Consider the following 18314-nt stretch of genomic DNA (forward strand, 5'->3'; position numbering starts at 1 on the left):
ATTATTACTTACCGCTTTATACCCGTGTGTTACGTCTGAAACGAGCGATTTTCATTAATCATTAATCACATTCGGACTGCTTGAAACATAGTGTTTACTATACTAAACAGGTAGCAATCTGTTTACTGCTTGTCTCTGAAATATTAATCAATTTGTCTATGGTTACGTCGCGAGTTACGTTAGGTTATCTTGGGAGCGCATTATACAATGTTCTGTGGTCAATAAATCACAGTAAAACTGTCATTTGACAAGCTAACGATGGTCAAGCTGGCCTGACTGCTTTGTAGCCTGATATAGGTTTCACTGATTAATTACTATCTATCTTGTCTAGAGCCATTAGATTACATGGCGCTCCTCGAGTTTACAAATAGACGACAGTCCAGTGCACAGTTTTTAAGGCTAAATCTTATTGTAATTTGTTGGCACTTCTCAAATTAGTTTTATTTCAAAAAGGCTGTAGCCTACCCAATCGCTTAGGGCTTCATTGGAAAAAAAATATTCGTCTTCAGGAATATAAAAGTGATCGTGAATTGTCCCGGCGACTATTGGCCTCAACCTACTGATGCTCGATTTTTTTCGAAGTTCTTACTGAAGTCAGCAGAAAACATCATATTTTTAAGTAGGTACTTATTAAAAACGATTAAAAAAGGGTTCCTCACAAGGTAGCCTTACAAAGCCGGAAGCAGGGAACGTGTCCAGAAATCTGGTTACCGGCGTCTTAATCTCGGTAATTTGACACTATGATGCGTGTGAGTGGGGCTTCTTCTGTTCGCCTTATTGGGTACAATCAGTTTCAAAAAATTATCTTGTAAACATTTGTGGCTATTTCGATTGATTGATTTCAGAGTAAGTAGTGTTAAGGTACTAAATTCTAAAGTTTTCCAAAAATTCGCTACAATCATACCATAGGATCATTGAACGGAGATATGTCTATCTTATATTGTCACGTTTATAGGACCAAACAGGTCACTATTGTTTTTGCATAAAAACTAAAGTGATAGAGAACTTAATTTTCGTCAATTACTTTACCAATTTGCTATTGGCGGTGTCTACTTTGGTATCTTACATTTTACAAAAAAAAACTTACTTTATACTTTTTGGGCTGACTGTACACTTTAATTAAAGGTATCCTGTGCTAGAAGTGGCCGAAGATTTTTCTCTGACGTACTAGTTTCCACTTTGTAATCCAAAATATTCAGTTCAGAAAAAAGTTTCCTTAGGAAATCTTTTCTTACTGATAAATGTATTGAACTTGTAAAACATACGAGCTCCACATTGATTTACCTTTAAAAGTAATATTTTATTTAAAACCATGCACATAACTCTATCTTCCACCTACCCAGTATCTTAGTCATAAGTCTGCAAGTCTTGAACTTGTGAAATCGCAAACGAGTCGTAGCGATGACGCGGCGTGGGCGCAGCGTAATCGCCGACGTAACGAGTCCGTGGCGGGCACGCTGCGACAACCTGACGTGCCACGGATTACCGCAGGATTATTAAGGGATATACTTGATTTATGGGCTGAAGTGATATAAGATGAATAGAGCAGAAGTATTTCGAGACTTTACTACCTACAAGTACTTTTAATCTACTGCAACGATTGTAATGCAAATGTAGAGTCGACAGGACAATTGCAAATCAGGGTGAAGAAATAGTAAACATCATAGGTGTGCCTTTTTGACTTCGACTCCATAAAATAATTTACTTAAAGTTGCATATCTTTCTTGGATACCTAAGTTATCTGCAGCGACGTGAAATCGTACAAACAGAAAGACATAGTCACTTTCGTATTTATAATAATTTTATAGACCATGTCCATATGCAGCTAGCTGCCTTAGGTTTCTAAAGAGCCAATAAAAAGACAATAAGTAGGTAATAAGCGATCTTTCATGGTAACGTACACGCACGGTTAATAGAAAAAACAACGCGTGCTAAATGGCCATTCCTATTCGTCACTTAAGTTTTTATTGGAAGGAAAGCGTCCTAGTACATTGGCCCACTCCCGTGTCCCACTCTAGGAGCATGCACTATACACAATCCACACAATTTCTCCCATTAAACGTTTGCCACTTTAAGGCAAATCGCAAAAAACATCGAGCGAATATTGTTGGAAGACGATAAATGTACTCATTTAGTCTTCGCAATTACCAACATAAAGTAGAGATTACATTTTATGAAGGACTTAAGAATCTAAGAACTGTAAACTCTGCTGTAAACCTTGGTCATTACGTTTCACGCAAAGTCATGTACGCCAAAACCTATTTACCCATCTAAACCCTCGTTTACAGAGGAACTGTATGATTGTCATAAGTGCCACTAGTGGTCTAAATTGAATAAAATATTTTTGATTTTGATTGATTGTTCTCAGCAGGTATGTTTTTAAGTGGTGCTTATTAAAAAAAGTAGGTAGGTACTGGTAGGTTTTAAATACTCGATGATGAAATTTTAATTAAGTACAGCGCTTACGGGCCTGACTGCATTTACATCCTTAGTGACTCACAATTTTGAACTCGCCTAGCCTAGATTTTTATTCAGAACAGCTTGTCCAGTCAAGCAGTATATTACAAGTCTGCTATGACACGCGCAGCTAACTGAGCGAGCAGTTGTGACGGTTCTGGTCCGCACAAATGAGCTGCGCCCGCGCTCCTTATCCGCATATTAATTAGTGCAGAACACGGTGCCACCGACAACCCGTTACGCGTGTACACTCAGCTAGATATTACTTTCATTTTCTTTAAAAACGTTCGTGCAAGTTTATTTAGTAACTCTTATTATACGTATCGTACGTAGCGTATCTTCACCTTAAAGGCCGGCAACGCACCTGTAACGCCCCTGGGTCTGCGGGTGTCTATGGGCGACGGTAATCACTTACCATCAGGTGATCCGTCTGCTCGTTTGCCTCCTGTCACATAAAAAAAAACGAGTTTATATGGTTTCTCACTAACTCAATATAATTAAGTTTGTAAAATATGTAAATCGACTAGGTAGGATAATAAGCAGATCCGCTACTCTTCCGGTTTTAGACAATCTGACTAAAACTTATTTTAAGGAGAAGGACACATGAGCTAAAAGTCCTGGCAACAAGATATTTTAATTCCCAAACAATTTTGAATGAAATAAGACTCAATAAAATATTTCTTGATTTTCTTCGGCTTAGTAATGTGTTACATTTCTTGCATCTGACTGTACCATGTCGCTCCTATTTATTGCTCTGAAATGAGTTTGTGTTATTGCATGTATAGCAATTTTATGCTGATTGTTATATCCAGTTCAACAGGAGCTTTCGATGTCTCCATAAAATGGGCAGATAACATCATTCCTGTTCTCACAGCTTAAATTATTATACAACATCATTTCTAGCTTTTATTATTGAGATTGAGATTTCAATTAAGATGCACGTAGATAACTTTTAGTCTTTTCACACATAGAATCATGAGAAATTCAATGTTTAACAGAAGTCCCAAGTTATTAAAATTTTTAGCATGCGAGAGTTGCATCTCAATTTTTTTCTTTAATTATATCAATTGCCTCCGGTGGGAATTGAACCCATAACCTTTTGCCCGGCGACAGCTCTGTTCGCTAAGCAATGTTTAATTAAAAATCTTAGGGCCTTATTAATAAAAGTTACACCCTACTTAGTTGAACTCTGGCTTAAATTGTTATTTAGTAGGGAAATGTCATTTTAATCCAAAGTTCATCCTAGGTGTAACTTTTTATTAATAAGGGGGGTAAGTTATAAGTAGCCTTGGTCTAGTTGGGTGTTTCAATACCAGTCTCAGCAATAAAACTAAATCCTTCTTTTTTGTCAACAGCCGCAACCGGTCGCTCACGCTCAACCGTTGGCGTTGCCTCCGCCGACGGCTGCGCCCGCGTCGACGGGCCCGCTTCACGCCGCGCCGCGCACCATCGTCATCCAGCGGCCCGACGCGAGGCACGGCTTCGGGTTCACGCTGCGACACTTAGTTGTGTACCCGCCGGAGTCGCTGCAGGTTGGTTTGCTATGAGATATGTTTGATATGGTCGCTCACGCTCAACCGTTGGCGCTGCCGCCGCCGACGGCTGCGCCCGCGTCGACGGGCCCGCTGCACGCCGCGCCGCGCACCATCGTCATCCAGCGGCCCGACGCGAGGCACGGCTTCGGGTTCACGCTGCGACACTTAGTTGTGTACCCGCCGGAGTCGCTGCAGGTCAGTTTGCTATGATATGTTTGCTATGGTCGCTCACGCTCAACCGTTGGCGCTGCCACCGCCGACGGCTGCGCCCGCGTCGACGGGCCCGCTTCACGCTGCGCCGCGCACCATCGTCATCCAGCGGCCCGACGCGAGGCACGGCTTCGGGTTCACGCTGCGACACTTAGTTGTGTACCCGCCGGAGTCCCTGCAGGTTGGTTTTCTTTTAGGTGAGATTCTTATCAATGCCCTCTAAGTTTATATCTACTTATTTATGTTGCTTTCAAGAAAATCAGAGCATTTCTGCGTTGATATGGTCAATGAAATAGTAGTATTCAAAAACGAGATCTGTTTTCAATAAGAATTCAGTTAGCTGCAACTTGACGTTCATTAGCCCCTGCTGCCTCAATCACCTCTGATGAAGGTGAGAAGCAAAGTTAATATTTATATTTTTCATAAAACATAACTTTTGTAAAGCATCAAAATTTTTGAGAACTCTAAATTGAACAGAAACATTTTCAATTTCGGATTTTTCACAATCTTGCAATTTTTCCATCGTCATGATAGCTGACCTTATGAAATAACATGCACGCTAAACTGATTCGTCGACTATGTTCACATTTATGCCTGGGCCCTACTCAGCGATAATCGCGTGGTTGCTGGGCAGTTCTTGTACATTTGCATCAAACCGTAACCGCACGGTTATCGACATTGCCTTCCCAATAAGAACCGCCCAGAAACCGCGCGGTTATCACGCGCGTATAAACCAGACTTTGATTAACACGTTGTCTATTCCAGGAGTTATACGAGGATGCGCGTCACCTGGCCGTGGGCGCGGTCGGCGCGCCAATGGACACGATCTTCGTAAGGTCGGTGCGGCCGGGCGGGCCGGCGGCGGCGGCGGGCCTGCGCGCCGGCGACCGGGTGCTGGCCGTCAACGGCGAGCCCGTCGCTTGCGGCCGCTCTAGGGCGCCGTACGCCAGGGTGGTGCAGCTGGCGCAGAGGGAGCCCAGGACGCTTAAGCTTACAGTAGTGCCGAGGGACCACGACTTGTTGCAACGGGTGAGTGTTGCTCTATTACAGCACCGGGTGCTGGCCGTCAACGGCGAGCCCGTCGCTTGCGGCCGCTCTAGGGCGCCGTACGCCAGGGTGGTGCAGCTGGCGCAGAGGGAGCCCAGGACGCTCAAGCTTACAGTAGTGCCGAGGGACCACGACTTGTTGCAACGGGTGAGTGTTACTAGTAACCTATAGTTCTGTCGCTTGCGGCTGCTCTAGGGCGCCGTACGCCAGAGTGGTGCAGCTGGCGCAGGGAGACCAGGACGCTCAAGCTTACAGTAATGCCGAGGGACCACGACTTGTTGCAACGGGTGAGTCTTGCTCTATTATAGCACTGGGTGCTGCCGTCAACGGCGAGCCCGTCGCTTGCGGCCGCTCTAGGGCGCCGTACGCCAGGGTGGTGCAGCTGGCGCAGAGGGAGCCCAGGACGCTCAAGCTTACAGTAGTGCCGAGGGACCACGACTTGTTGCAACGGGTGAGTGTGCTATGGTTAGCTTTAGTTATCAATACTGGCCGTCAAGGGTAGCCCGTCGTTTGTGGCCGCTCTAGAGCGCCTTACGCCAGAGTGGTGCAGCTGGCGCAGAAGGAGCCCAGGACGCTCATGCTTACTGTCGTGCCGAGGGACCACGACTTGTTACAACGGGTGAGTGTGCTACAACAAGAGCCCTAAGTACTGGCCGTCAAGGGAAACTGTTTGCCTGCAGCCGCTCTAGGGCGCCTTACGCCAGAGTTGTCCAACTGACGCAGAGATCAAAATAATAACAATCTATCAGCCTCATGCCATAAATTTCTTATTCCAGCATCTCCGAATTGTTGTTCTTAAACCCTATTCCGTCTCCAGTATTTCAGCGAAGCCGCGTACAACCCAGAATCGAACCAGCGGCAACTAGAGATGCCGGCCCCGGTGACGGAGCACGAGTCGCGGCTGTTCGACGCATACCGCAGGCCTAGGGCTGCGCTGCCGGCCCCCCAAGCGCCGGCCAGGCTGCGCGACGACCCCGAGTATGCGACGGTGGCGTCGCTCGCGCCGACGAGGTTCGACGCGAGATTGGCCGGACCGCAGTACTATCTTTTGCATGACAGGTAAATAAATATACCTACTTAAAATTTGTCAAAAGATAATATGAGTGCTTTTTCTTTAAGGCCTAGTTCAAACAGCGATAATCGGGGTCGCTGAACAGTTCTCGTACATTTCAATCAAAGGGTAACTGGACGGTTACCGCCTGAGTGAGAATTATCGCGCGTGTCTAAACCAGGCCTAAAATTTTAAGCCGAAAAAATTACTATGCAAAGAATCATCCCCACCCCAACAGATTCCTAACGTCTAAGTTAGTGGGTCTTAGCAGTTTGGTGATTTTTCAACAAAATGACGTAGGTTTTCAAATGAATTTATTAAGTAGAATAATCATCGTTCCAATGTGGGTGGAAGAGTGCTCATATAAACTTTTACGTGGTCTTTTATAGTCCATATTAGCTAAAAATAGCAAACAAAGTGATACTAAAGTTCATTGTCATTGCCAATAAATATCTAAGAATAGATTTGTAAGAGTGTAATTATGCTCGCACCTAATTAGTATTGGTATTCGTGCGTGTTAATTATTTATTTAAATTGTAAACTAGAGACGAGTCACGACCATCGTTGACTTCATCTTGATAATGCTAAATAAAAATGAGAAAGAAAAGAATTTAAAAAAACGTTCACATACTTTTCACAACGAATACACCAAGTGTAATAATATAAAATAGAGCAAACTTGGCTTTAATATTACAACAAGTATCCAAAGCATGTCGCGTAAACGAAAAGTTGATTTGCCTCAGCGAATTCTCGTGAATGAAACTTCACAATCAATTACACGCTTCACGCTTGTCTTGATACTTGCTTTATTTTTGTCTCCAATTTAATTAAATCGCTGCCTCGAGCGTGTAACAGTTATTTACTTACTCGTGCATTCACAACGAACAAAATAACAAAGTGTTTTTTAAATTATAGCAGACGGGAATCCGATACGTCGTTGCCTTCGTCAGCTGCCGAGAGCAAAGATAGCCTTGGCTCCTTCGATTCGAACTCAACGCTTACTGGCCGAGAACTCGACGACTCGATCATCTTATCCCGAATACGCAAAAGTCTCGAGCAAAAAGAGGCTTTTCTCCGACGACCGAGTCAGCCGACCGGTTGGGTCACCCCTGACGCTCCACCGCCGATCAAGCAGAAGGAATTCTATGCTCGACCACAGAAACTACAGAAGCCAGCATGGCCGCCACCTGCGGCGTCCCCTCCCCTCGCCGCCTCACCCCCTCCCACACACCAGGAGAACCAGGAACAGAAGAAAGAGGAATGCTCCGCGAGCGTAGACAGCGGGACCTACAGCGGCTACGGGGAGGTGAACGGAACACACAACGACCGAGGCAGGTTAAAACAGGACAAGAATCAGTTTGTGTCGACCCTATCGAAGATTCAAGAAACGGCGCCTAGTATTCAGAGCAATAATGTTGGAACTGTCACAAATGGAGACAAAGAAGACCCGAATAATCAGGATAACAGGTGCGTGCCAACACGGTTTAATGTGCTGAATTAACTCTTTATCGTTCACCAATTTTATTAATTGAACCTTATGCTTTACATATGATTTTCTTCCATGTTTTCTATCTAGATACCCAGTACCAGAGCTGCAACTAGTGACGGCGCGGACTCGGCAACTAGAAGAAGCTCGTGGAGGCGGCGAAAGGCGCACAGAAGTGGCTCGCAGCGAGTTGGCGCGTCTCTCCACCACTCGTCTGGAACCCAGCGTGGCGCTGCGACGCAAGGAGTTCGAGACGCGAGCGGCCAGGCGCGAGGCGAGATCGCTGGACGTACAACCGCAACATGGTAAGAGTTATGGAACTGGAGGTCACCCTCAGTACCCCTAAGTAACCGATGTGTCTTTTCACCAAACATCTTGAGCTCATCGTGGCGCTTTGACGCGAGCGGCCAGACGCGAGGCCAGGTCGCTGGACGTGCAACCGCAACATGGTAAGAGTTATGGCACTAAAGGTAACCCTCAGTAGTCAGTAACCGGTGTGTCTTTTCACCAAACATCTTGAGCTCATCGTGGCGCTTTGAGCGGCCAGGCGCGAGGCCAGGTCGCTGGACGTGCAACCGCAACATGGTAAGTTAGGAGAAAACTCTCAATGGGCCAGTTCAGGTGGAAACTTGAGCCAAGTGTGGCACTGCAACGCAAGGAGATCTAAACGCAACCCACCAGGCTGGTGGCCAGATCTTGGAAGGTGCATTAAGCTAGAACAAGTTCGACCTTTTGCCAGTCTCTGGCGCAATTGTGCCTCCACTCGAAAAATAAGTAATAACTCGCAATAGCCCATGATAGCTCGAGAAAAAGCATTAACAGATGAAGTTAAATGAAGACTGCTGAAATATTAGGCACATTGGTGAGTAATGTTTTGACTGATTAAACCATCTTTAAGACTCAATGACGAGGAGCAGATTCCAAATGTTTTTCTTTGACTCTTTCAACTCATAACCTCGGATTTGTTTGCCATAATCTACCCTCCCGCACTCTTCTCTGACCCCTGACTGTCCAGAGATGTCTTCGCTTGGCTTGTAACCGTTGTTCCTTACACAGATGTGGACGATGCGACACCCCTGGGCGGCAGTCTGTGCGGCAACCAGCTCATGATCACCGGCAGCAAGCACCTTCATTGCCCACCTCCAGAAGGATATGTGCCCGGTTAGCTTATTTTGTTTGAAGTTTTTTAAGCTGTGTGTACACATCTATACTAATATTTTAACCGTGATTTATGAGAGTGAATTACTCCTTCACGCAAAAACTGCAGTCCCTTATGCGGTAGTTACACAGGGAAAACACTATTCTTTAACTTGGCAACTTTGCGAATTTAGTATTTTTTTACATGAAATCTATGTGTCTCAAATTTCGAGTGTATGGACGGCACTCACGAGAGTCACGACTTTAAGTAGGTATGTAACTATCCCGCCCGCGACTTCGTACGCCGTAGATATCGTTTTATATGAGCACCTACGTTCTAAAAAGAACTCCCATGCAAAATTTAAGATTCCTGGCACAGTTTCTGAGATTTCGTGATGAGTCAGTCAGTGACCTTTCGCTATACTATTTTGCAATGCGCAAAATTGATCCATTTAATTAAAACTCGGGAAGATTTGTTTTTATCAAACTAAAACTTTATCTTTACCTAAAGTAACTTAATTTTTTGCCAAGTTCTCATGATCCAATCCAAATGATAAGCAAATAAAAATACATAATGTAATCTTTACTACTAATGTTTACATGAATTGATTAGATAAACACCGAAATATACGATTAAAGAATGAGTAAGACACTCGATTGTAAATATTCGGACTCGTAACACATATTTGATTGCGATAAATTTTATTTGTCGTCTTTTTATGGTTTTAGTGAGGTGTTATTGGACATAATGGATCTTTTTATTGAGTTGCGTTATATCTGTTCCAGAAACAGAAAAGGTTCAAATGCGAACAAGGTCAAATAGTACCGGTAGTGAAGGATTACCCATCAGAAGACAACATGCCACAGGTAAATATCCCCTAAAAATATGACATTTTAATTCAATTTTAATGTGTGTTTCATAATAAAATTACACAACACCACACTCACATCATAGTGATGTTATCGATTAATTGATAATAATAGGCCTTAGCAAATAGCGATCTAATTTTCCTATCATACTTTTTCGCACCAACACGAATAGATTTTCATACACATAATAATATGTCTTACACCCACCGGTTTATGAAACATGATCTGATGAATCTATTAAATCTCGTGCCTACATTAAGGATGCTACACACCTATGAACGCTACTGGATCGACGAATGTATCTTCTAATAATTTACTTAATTTATGATGAGACTAATCTATCAGAAATATTCAATTAATAAAGTGAAAATAAAATTAATTCTTGAGTACCATCGTCCTCCGACCCAAATAAATGTAAAATAATACACCCATATCTTCAATAAGGTAAACTAGAACGTCACGAGATTCAATAGCCAGATCCATCGATACCCGTCATGTGAATATCAATCACAAGGGGCACTAGCTTGTAGCTTCAAAACGCTTACGGTCAGCGTTACACTGAGACGGCACGCACGGCTAATAGCACACACTTTCCAAGATGGCAGTCACGCGAAGAGGAGAATGGGGCTGAACAGGGAGCAAATGGAGGCCATGAACCGTGTGTCGCTGCCCGGGGCGAGCGGGCCTGAGAGGCCCACGCAGCTGAGCCTGGCGCCGCCGTCGGCGTCGACCTCGCCATCGCCCACGCCGAGTACACCCGCCGACTCAGGTCGCGACTTCATGCTAGCCGCCTCTCCCCTACGCCTGCTACGCTGCGGTTGAGACCACACTCACTTTAGGCTTAAGACTAGATCCACTTGCACAGTTTTATTTCTCATTGAATCTGAATAAGCTTTTACATTGATTGGACTAACTAACAAAACGTTTAGCTGCGTTTGGACAAATATGCGATTTGTCGAATTCAAATTGTGCAAGTACGTCTTAGATAATCTTTTTGCGTCATGACTGCAGCATGCATTAAGCGAATTGTTAAGTTTCCATACAATTTTACTGCTGCTATCGGTTAACAATAAGCATGGAAACGTCACTTCGCTAGCGTGCAGTTGCTGGATTCATAAAGTCGTTAAAGTCTTAAAACACTTGTTGAAAGTGATTGGGGTCTCAACTATAACTTACCAATAACGCAAGACTCCAAATGTACGCAACGACATTCGGAGTCGCCCAGGGGAGGAGGCGCAGGATCTAACCTTTCTTCTCTATCAATTAACGGAATGCCATGTGTGTGCTTATAGGTGTGCTACTAATGCGGACTAACCGTCGTGATCATTCGGTGTCTAATATACTAATCTCTGTGATTCGTATAAGCGAAAGAGAGAAAACTAAAAAGTTGTTTCCTCGCAGGTTTTGCCGATGACTTGGTCACGAGAAGACAGAAAAAGGATGCCCAACTTGGTGGTTAGTGCATGGTTCTAAGTTTTGTAGTACAAAGGGCCCTTTCAGATTTATTTGTACATAATTAGTTTTACATGTATTTCATTCGAGATTTATGTCGTCGTTATCGTATAGTGGACGAGGAGAATATTAAGCACTTACGAAACTAATTTATTATGTACACGCCGAGAAAAAGATAATCTGAAAGAGCCCGTCCTGATAACAAATTTTTCTCAACATTTACATAGCGTATAACATATACGTAATAGTTTGTCAAGCATAATATTGAAAAGATTAGCTTAGCACGATTGCAAGTCTTGTAGTTTTTCATAAAGGTACTAATTTATTGTAATGATTTGAAATCATTGACTTCCAATGTGTCTCATGTTTTTTTTCTCTTACCTCATCAAGCAGAAGAAGAAAGAGCAATGCGAAGGGTGTCGTATCTAAAAGCCACGTGGGGAGACCGGTTGCACCTCGACAGCGATGTGGAGCCCGACGCAGACCACGCCCTCAGAAAGTACGTTGACATTTCATTCCATTTTCAAAATTCAAATTACATTTTTTAAATCTAAAGCGCGCGAATTGAATGTGGGTTGCCAGGAACATAATGTTCCAAAAAGTCTGCATACAATTCGTGTGAGGATAGAGTCATGAGTATTCTGCTGTTTTTTATTAAAATATTAGAATCTTTTACAACGATAACTAATTATGATTCAACCTGACATAATGTTATAAAATTTCCAGTAGTTAATAGTTATTATATTAGCATATTTGTATAATTCCAATTAACATTTTAGACTCTTATATCATATCATTATACTTATGTATTTCTGAGACTGTTCGATATTTCACTATACATAAAGTGTAATTTGTTGTAGTTAGTTAATCATTTTATATTGTACCTGTCCCAGTAGTTAGTGTGTAACCACTGAACATAGATGTGGGTCTAACACTATACAGGTGATTGGTAATTCAAATTGTAAATTATACATTGACTAACCGGGTGACTAAAATTGGGTTTTGGAAAATAAATACAGCGCGCACCGCAAGTGGCGCCCTCCACGGTTCACGGACGACATAACGCCGCTCCTGCGTATATTCGACCCCCACGCGGTCCTCCCAGTGCGGTACGTCGCATGACGACGCAGTTGAGCTGCTGCCCGATAGATGGCGCTTTTTACGATGTGTGCGGTAGTTTACACAATTGCAGCAATAGATGGCGCTAATGATAGCATTGTGCGAGGTTTTGTAACAAAAAATATCGTAGCTCCTACTCGAAAATTATTATGGATATTCGAGAGCCTTGCACTGCATCTGCCTAAAAATACTTCGTTAATTGGTTTATTGTTGGTACTTGCAGCGAAATATAACAGCCAAATTAATGTGTATAAAGCCGAGCAACTAAGTACACTAGGCCGTTAAATGAAGTTAAAATAATGTGTGTCTGGAAGCAGCTTTATTAAATACAAAAATTATTGGTTTAAAATGGCGAATCTAATAAAACAGTTGACAATTACCACAAAAGTAACTTGAGTTACCAACATAGCGTGTGCTGCATGAGGACTTAAGTTTCGATGTTTGCATGAATCTGGATGTTTACAAAGATGTCGTAGTTATAATGGAATGTATGTTTAGCATGCTATATTGTTATCTATGTTAGATGATAAGTTTTGGAGGTAAGGCGGAGATTAGAATCCTAAACCTAATATATTCAAAACAATATACGACCTAGTTACTTATAGAAATACTAGCTATAGAGCACTTTTCTCATTCTAATACTTACCATACTGGGACCTAAATTATCAATTTTAGTAGATCATATTTTTTTAAAGTTACAAGACCTTTTCAATGATGATTTCTAGCATAATTTAACAGGGTCGGTTACTAATATATTTTTCCTATGTTTCCCTTAGTTCAGAGAAGAAGGGAGAAGGGACAGTAGAGGCTGTGCCGGCCGAAGGAGACGTCCAGGGGAATGTGCAAGTCAAGATGGTGGTGAGCAATGGGAAGGTAAGAAAACTATGTGTACCATCCAAATTAATAAATAAAAATACAAGCGCAATATTGTAATCAGATACAGTAGGACAAAAGTTTTTTTTGCATCGGGGGATATATAATATTAATAACCAATAACGCCATCTGTTGGTGAAAAATAGTAGTTAAAAATCTTCGTTTTAAAACGCAACTTCATACTTGGTATTTACGTTAAATATTAAACTTATATCCACAATGTACCTCCTGTAGCTATGTGGAGATAATCTCAACAATACACATCCTGTAGCTTTGTGGAGGTAATTTTATGACAGTTTACTGTTTACTAAAAATGAGTTTTTTTTTTAACAGCGAGCAAGTGACAGATCGTGGAAGCAAGTGTGGGGGGTGCTCCACGGGACGAAGCTGTATCTGTACCGGCACCATCCCAGTCAGGTAAGTCCTAGATTAATCACTGTATTATTTATTTATATCGATTTATGACCAAAAAGTTTACAGGACAACCTTATTCAAATTGTAACAAGGACGTGTTGCGAACTTTTTGGCTACTTTGGGTGTCCCGAACTATAATAATATGACGCTGACTATACCATGAAAAATCACATTCCAAACACGTTTGATGCAAATACTTACTCGTACCATGGGAATGTATTCTTTGTAAATGTATCACTATGACGTCGCTGTCATCACGCTGTGAGCTTAGTGCGTCACTGATTGGGCAAATTAAGATCAATGGTGTTATGAGTATTCTGTATTGCGCTTTAGCAAATAATCCCTTGCCCTTTTGATACACAACAGTCGTAAATAAAACAATATTTTCGGAAGGAATGTACACAGGTTAAAACGTATTTAACTCCAGTACTCTCAGATGTTATTTCAGGCTTAGCCAATATTTTTATTTTTGCCTCTTTCTCGGAATCAGGTCAATTTGAAGACTGGTCGTATTACGAGCTTTGTTGTGGAAACTAACAGCGTGTAAGATTAAGGCCAATTTGCGTAATAACATCACTTTACATTTTTTATCTCAACGCTAAAATAACGAAGTACCTGCCTACTTTTGTAACCCAAATAACTAAGATGGGATGAGTATTGTTTACGTTACATCTTATCCCGTAATAATGAGTGACACGTGTCGATAAAATGCGAACGTTATTTTCATCCTTTTGCTAAATTGTTTTTATGTTGACGAAATTGAAGGAATCCTTTGTTGTTTGAGTCATTTTACAGACAATGTAGTCAATACACGTTATATCACTAAAGATAATAAATCAAATTACGAAGCGAATTATAAAGTGTGACTAACGCCTGCAGCTCTATGAGAATGAAACTCCATCAATATGCGTTTCGGCGTTTATGCTACCGCATTGATTTTGCCTTAGGATCTGAACACAGAGTGTCGTTTTAATCAGTTTGGCTGCTACGTTTTGTGCTAGAAGTGGCGTAAACAAACACTAGACACAAATAAGTAAAAGCATGATCAACAACCCTGCTAACCCAATCTTTGGCCTAAAGCCTATCCTTCTAATTGTTTGCTTGCATGCAAAGCCTTGAAGTGCCGATCAAGCTGGAAGTGTGTACCGTACCATACCCGGTTTTTGCCGTGTACCAAGCAAATATTTTGCACGCAGGCTCGTAATGGAATATTGTTATGCGTACGATTCCACGTAAATACCGCCCCTGTTTGCACCATGCTAACCCAAGATGTTTATTGTTTACACGTGTTTTGGTAAAACAAAATCCAATTAAGTAATTGGATGTAATAAGGCTATATTTAGAAGTTTGCATTACTTAATGAAATTGTTGTAGAGTAGAGGTTGGGTTTCCTTGCGCGAAAGAGAAACAAACACTCATCCATCACAGTTTCGCGTTGATAAGTTAATACCTACAGATCAAGATTAAGAGTCTATAAATCATCTATAAACAGATTCTTACTAATAATATAATTAATGGTTTTAAAATAATAAATATTGGCATTTGTGCTTGATTCCCAATGTCTTTACCAAAAATTGGCGTAGGTACTATTACGGCAATTTAGCCGTTAGACTACGACCACGCGACTTCTACTCAAAATTCACGCGGCGTGCTTATCTGGTTCCAATGGGCACTTCCCGGAGCCCGTATGCGTCCGTTCACCTGGCCTGCGCACGCGCCGTGTGTGACCAACCGATACGCAGTAAGGACAGCAACAAAACTGTTGATGAAAATGTACTGCCAGTCCCAAAAGAAGGGATAAGTACAAAATTCTGATACTGAGTGATACAAAATTGTTCAAATGGGCACTTCCCGCAGCCCGTATGCGTCCGCGCACCTGGCGTGCGCACGCGCCGTGTGTGACCAACCGATACGCAGTAGGGACAGCAACAAAACTGTTGATGAAAATGTACTGCCAGTCCCAAAAGAAGGAATAAGTACAAAATTCTGATACTGACTGATACAAAAATGTTTCAATGGGTACTTTTCTCAGCCCGCGCACCTGGTAAGTGCACATTCCCTAGAACTTTTCCCATTGTCATTCAAAAGCTGCCAGCTATAAGCAGTCCTAGAAGAGCAAATAAATTCACAATCCTAATACTGACTGACTGATAAAAAACTATTCATTTGAGACAAACCGATGAGAAAATATGTGATTAAATAATGGCGATGAATATTATAATTAATATGTTTTTACAATTTTAATTATAATAATATTTTATCTAGATTATCATGCGATCCCTTATCTTATTTTCCAGTTGAAATTTTATACAAACCAGCTCTAATTATTGATATTGCATTTTTTTCTGACTCTACAGACGAAGAGACAGCTGACATCTTCACACACCTCTATCTTGAAAATTAACATAATTTTTGTGTAAGAGGCTAATAATCGTAGCATACGGTACTAATGAAGCCATTATGGTTTAATTCGATGTCTTAAAATTTACTATCAGATTGTTATCAATGGGTACCTACCGTGAATTCTTCGAATTAATAATAATTAACATTACTACTATTATTAGTAGTAATGTGCTCGTAGTAACTGGCATCCTAGGCTGTTTATTTACACTGGCATGTACAAATGTATACTGCTTAAGGAACTAACCTAGTAGTGGCTAAGGTTAAGCCTGGAATATCGTTCTTTCTCTAGTCACTGAATACCTGTTCTAGAATGTCATCAAAAGAGTGCAGGTAAAAATAAAATTTCAATATTAATCCATCAATCAACAAAGCTCTAAAAAATGACAAGCGTATTCAATTAAGCGGCTATTAAAAGTTTCATATAATATGCCTTTCAATATAAATTCTAATTGGCATTAGTTGCACTTGCACAATCCACAATTACTTAGCCTACTCGTATCTTTCGATCTAACATTATTTGATCGCTATCATTTGATCGAAGTTGATAGGGACAGGATTAGGTTTTAACTTATAATAATTACTCTAATATTAGACAGCTGAAGTAGGTATATGAGCATATTATCTTAAATAATATCAAAACCAAAACGTTTCATACGTTTTTCAGTATCTTAAAAACGGACCAGACTCTATTAGTAATAATGACAGCAATATTACTGTTATTCCTTCCTTCAATATTTTTTTTTTTATGTGATAGGAGGCAAACGAGCAGATATGATTCAACCACCACCATCACACCACTACAGTATAGTGTCTGGTGTTTCTGATCTGCTAGAGAAGCGTTTTCTATCCAATGTCTATTGATATCACCTATACGACGTTTTTCTTCGTTTTCGCGGCGCGTTGACGAACTTAGTGCATTGATTACATACGCGCTGCTACTTCCTTACGTTTTTCAGCATCTTAAACTAGCGTTTTCGATCCAAAGTCTATTGATATCACCTCTATGACACTTTTCTTCATTCTACACCACTTTTCGAGCCGCGTGGACGAACTTAAGCTTCGGCCAAAAGAATGCGTGCATCTCGCGTCGGCGATGGCGATCAATGACAGGACGCTTTGATGTGTAGTCATCGCTACAAGTTTCATACACGACATCTGATCGCCATCGCCATCGCGCACTCAGGCTGCAGGCGTTGGTGTGACCGAACCTTTATCGTATTGTTTGCGCGCCGAAGGCTGACTCCCGCGTCACGGGCGCGGGCCATCAATCCGGGAAAGTAATATATTTTCGGACGACCTTTCAGAACACGCCGTGTAAATGTCACGATGAAACGTTAGCCACTGTGTCCAGTGCGCAAAAGAGAGCTTACGCTACTTTTGGTTACTTCTTCTATTTGTTTCGCTCTTGGCTGAACGGTCGTAGTCACGTTGAGGCATTGTTGACATCTCCGCACGATCTCCCGCCATCTCTCTCTGTTGGCAGACTGTCTGGTGCAGTCACATACGCCTTCTCCCACTGGCGATTTGATTGATTATTTAGAAGCTGTTAAAGCGTTGCTGGAAAGGCAAATTCTGGTTAGAAAATTCAATGACATACATACGAGTGATCTACTCGTTTAAACAAACTATTTCTCATGCTGTTCCTCATGTAAACTTCTTAGTTCATTATTGTTTAGTGGACACATACCCTAATTTAACGTAAATGTGTGTCCACTGCGGCTAATGAACACGGCGTTTTAATCCTACAGTTAATTCCGCCGCAACACGACTGTTAACTGAACATTTTACGGGGCGTTACAGTCTGCAACACAAGTTGCATGTTTTCTTATCCCTCAGATATAAAGTCGATAATAACTTTTACTGTCGACTGTACATTTGACAGCAACACGATCATATTTAGAGTGTTGCGCAATAAACACGTTATTTTGGATGTTTGAGGAAAACTCAAATGAAATCACGTAGGATCCAAGGGAGTGTGTCATTCGGCGAAGATTTTTCAGATTACACTTGAACGTGTGAAAAATTATTATCCTTTCGACAATTATTTATTTCAGACAATTTATCATATTTATTTAGCCTCACAAAACAAGTTAGAGTCATTTTATGAAACATAATGTCAGGCAGAAGACAATTTTAACTGTCAGTAATAAAACAAATAATGAAGAGTTAAAACACATCAAATGCACTGAATTAGCATTACTTTTTGTTGCCATCTAGATAATTTGTCATTCATTATAAATTCGTTTTCGTGATCACTTCG

General features: G+C 41.5%; 2 protein-coding genes across 2 annotated transcripts in view; both read left to right on the forward strand.

The window, feature by feature from the left end:
• Window positions 1-4004, forward strand: part of LOC135072118 (uncharacterized) — a 357723-nt gene extending 353719 nt beyond the window's left edge. Inside the window, exon 4 of the mRNA XM_063966072.1 lies at window positions 3813-4004. Within this exon, the coding sequence (XP_063822142.1) occupies window positions 3813-4004 (192 nt within the window). The remainder of the gene's footprint in view (window positions 1-3812) is intronic.
• A 3-nt stretch (window positions 4005-4007) lies between these two features.
• LOC135072119 (uncharacterized) overlaps window positions 4008-18314 on the forward strand; it is a 99794-nt gene continuing 85487 nt past the window's right edge. Inside the window, exons 1-13 of the mRNA XM_063966073.1 lie at window positions 4008-4187; window positions 4968-5396; window positions 5479-5700; window positions 6067-6308; window positions 7216-7767; window positions 7877-8091; window positions 8843-8947; window positions 9710-9790; window positions 10392-10562; window positions 11195-11248; window positions 11639-11744; window positions 13141-13237; window positions 13571-13654. Coding sequence (XP_063822143.1) covers window positions 4008-4187; window positions 4968-5396; window positions 5479-5700; window positions 6067-6308; window positions 7216-7767; window positions 7877-8091; window positions 8843-8947; window positions 9710-9790; window positions 10392-10562; window positions 11195-11248; window positions 11639-11744; window positions 13141-13237; window positions 13571-13654 — 2538 coding nt within the window. The remainder of the gene's footprint in view (window positions 4188-4967; window positions 5397-5478; window positions 5701-6066; window positions 6309-7215; window positions 7768-7876; window positions 8092-8842; window positions 8948-9709; window positions 9791-10391; window positions 10563-11194; window positions 11249-11638; window positions 11745-13140; window positions 13238-13570; window positions 13655-18314) is intronic.

This window comes from Ostrinia nubilalis, chromosome 5 (genome assembly GCF_963855985.1).
Source record: "Ostrinia nubilalis chromosome 5, ilOstNubi1.1, whole genome shotgun sequence".
Taxonomy (NCBI): Eukaryota; Metazoa; Arthropoda; class Insecta; order Lepidoptera; family Crambidae; genus Ostrinia; species Ostrinia nubilalis.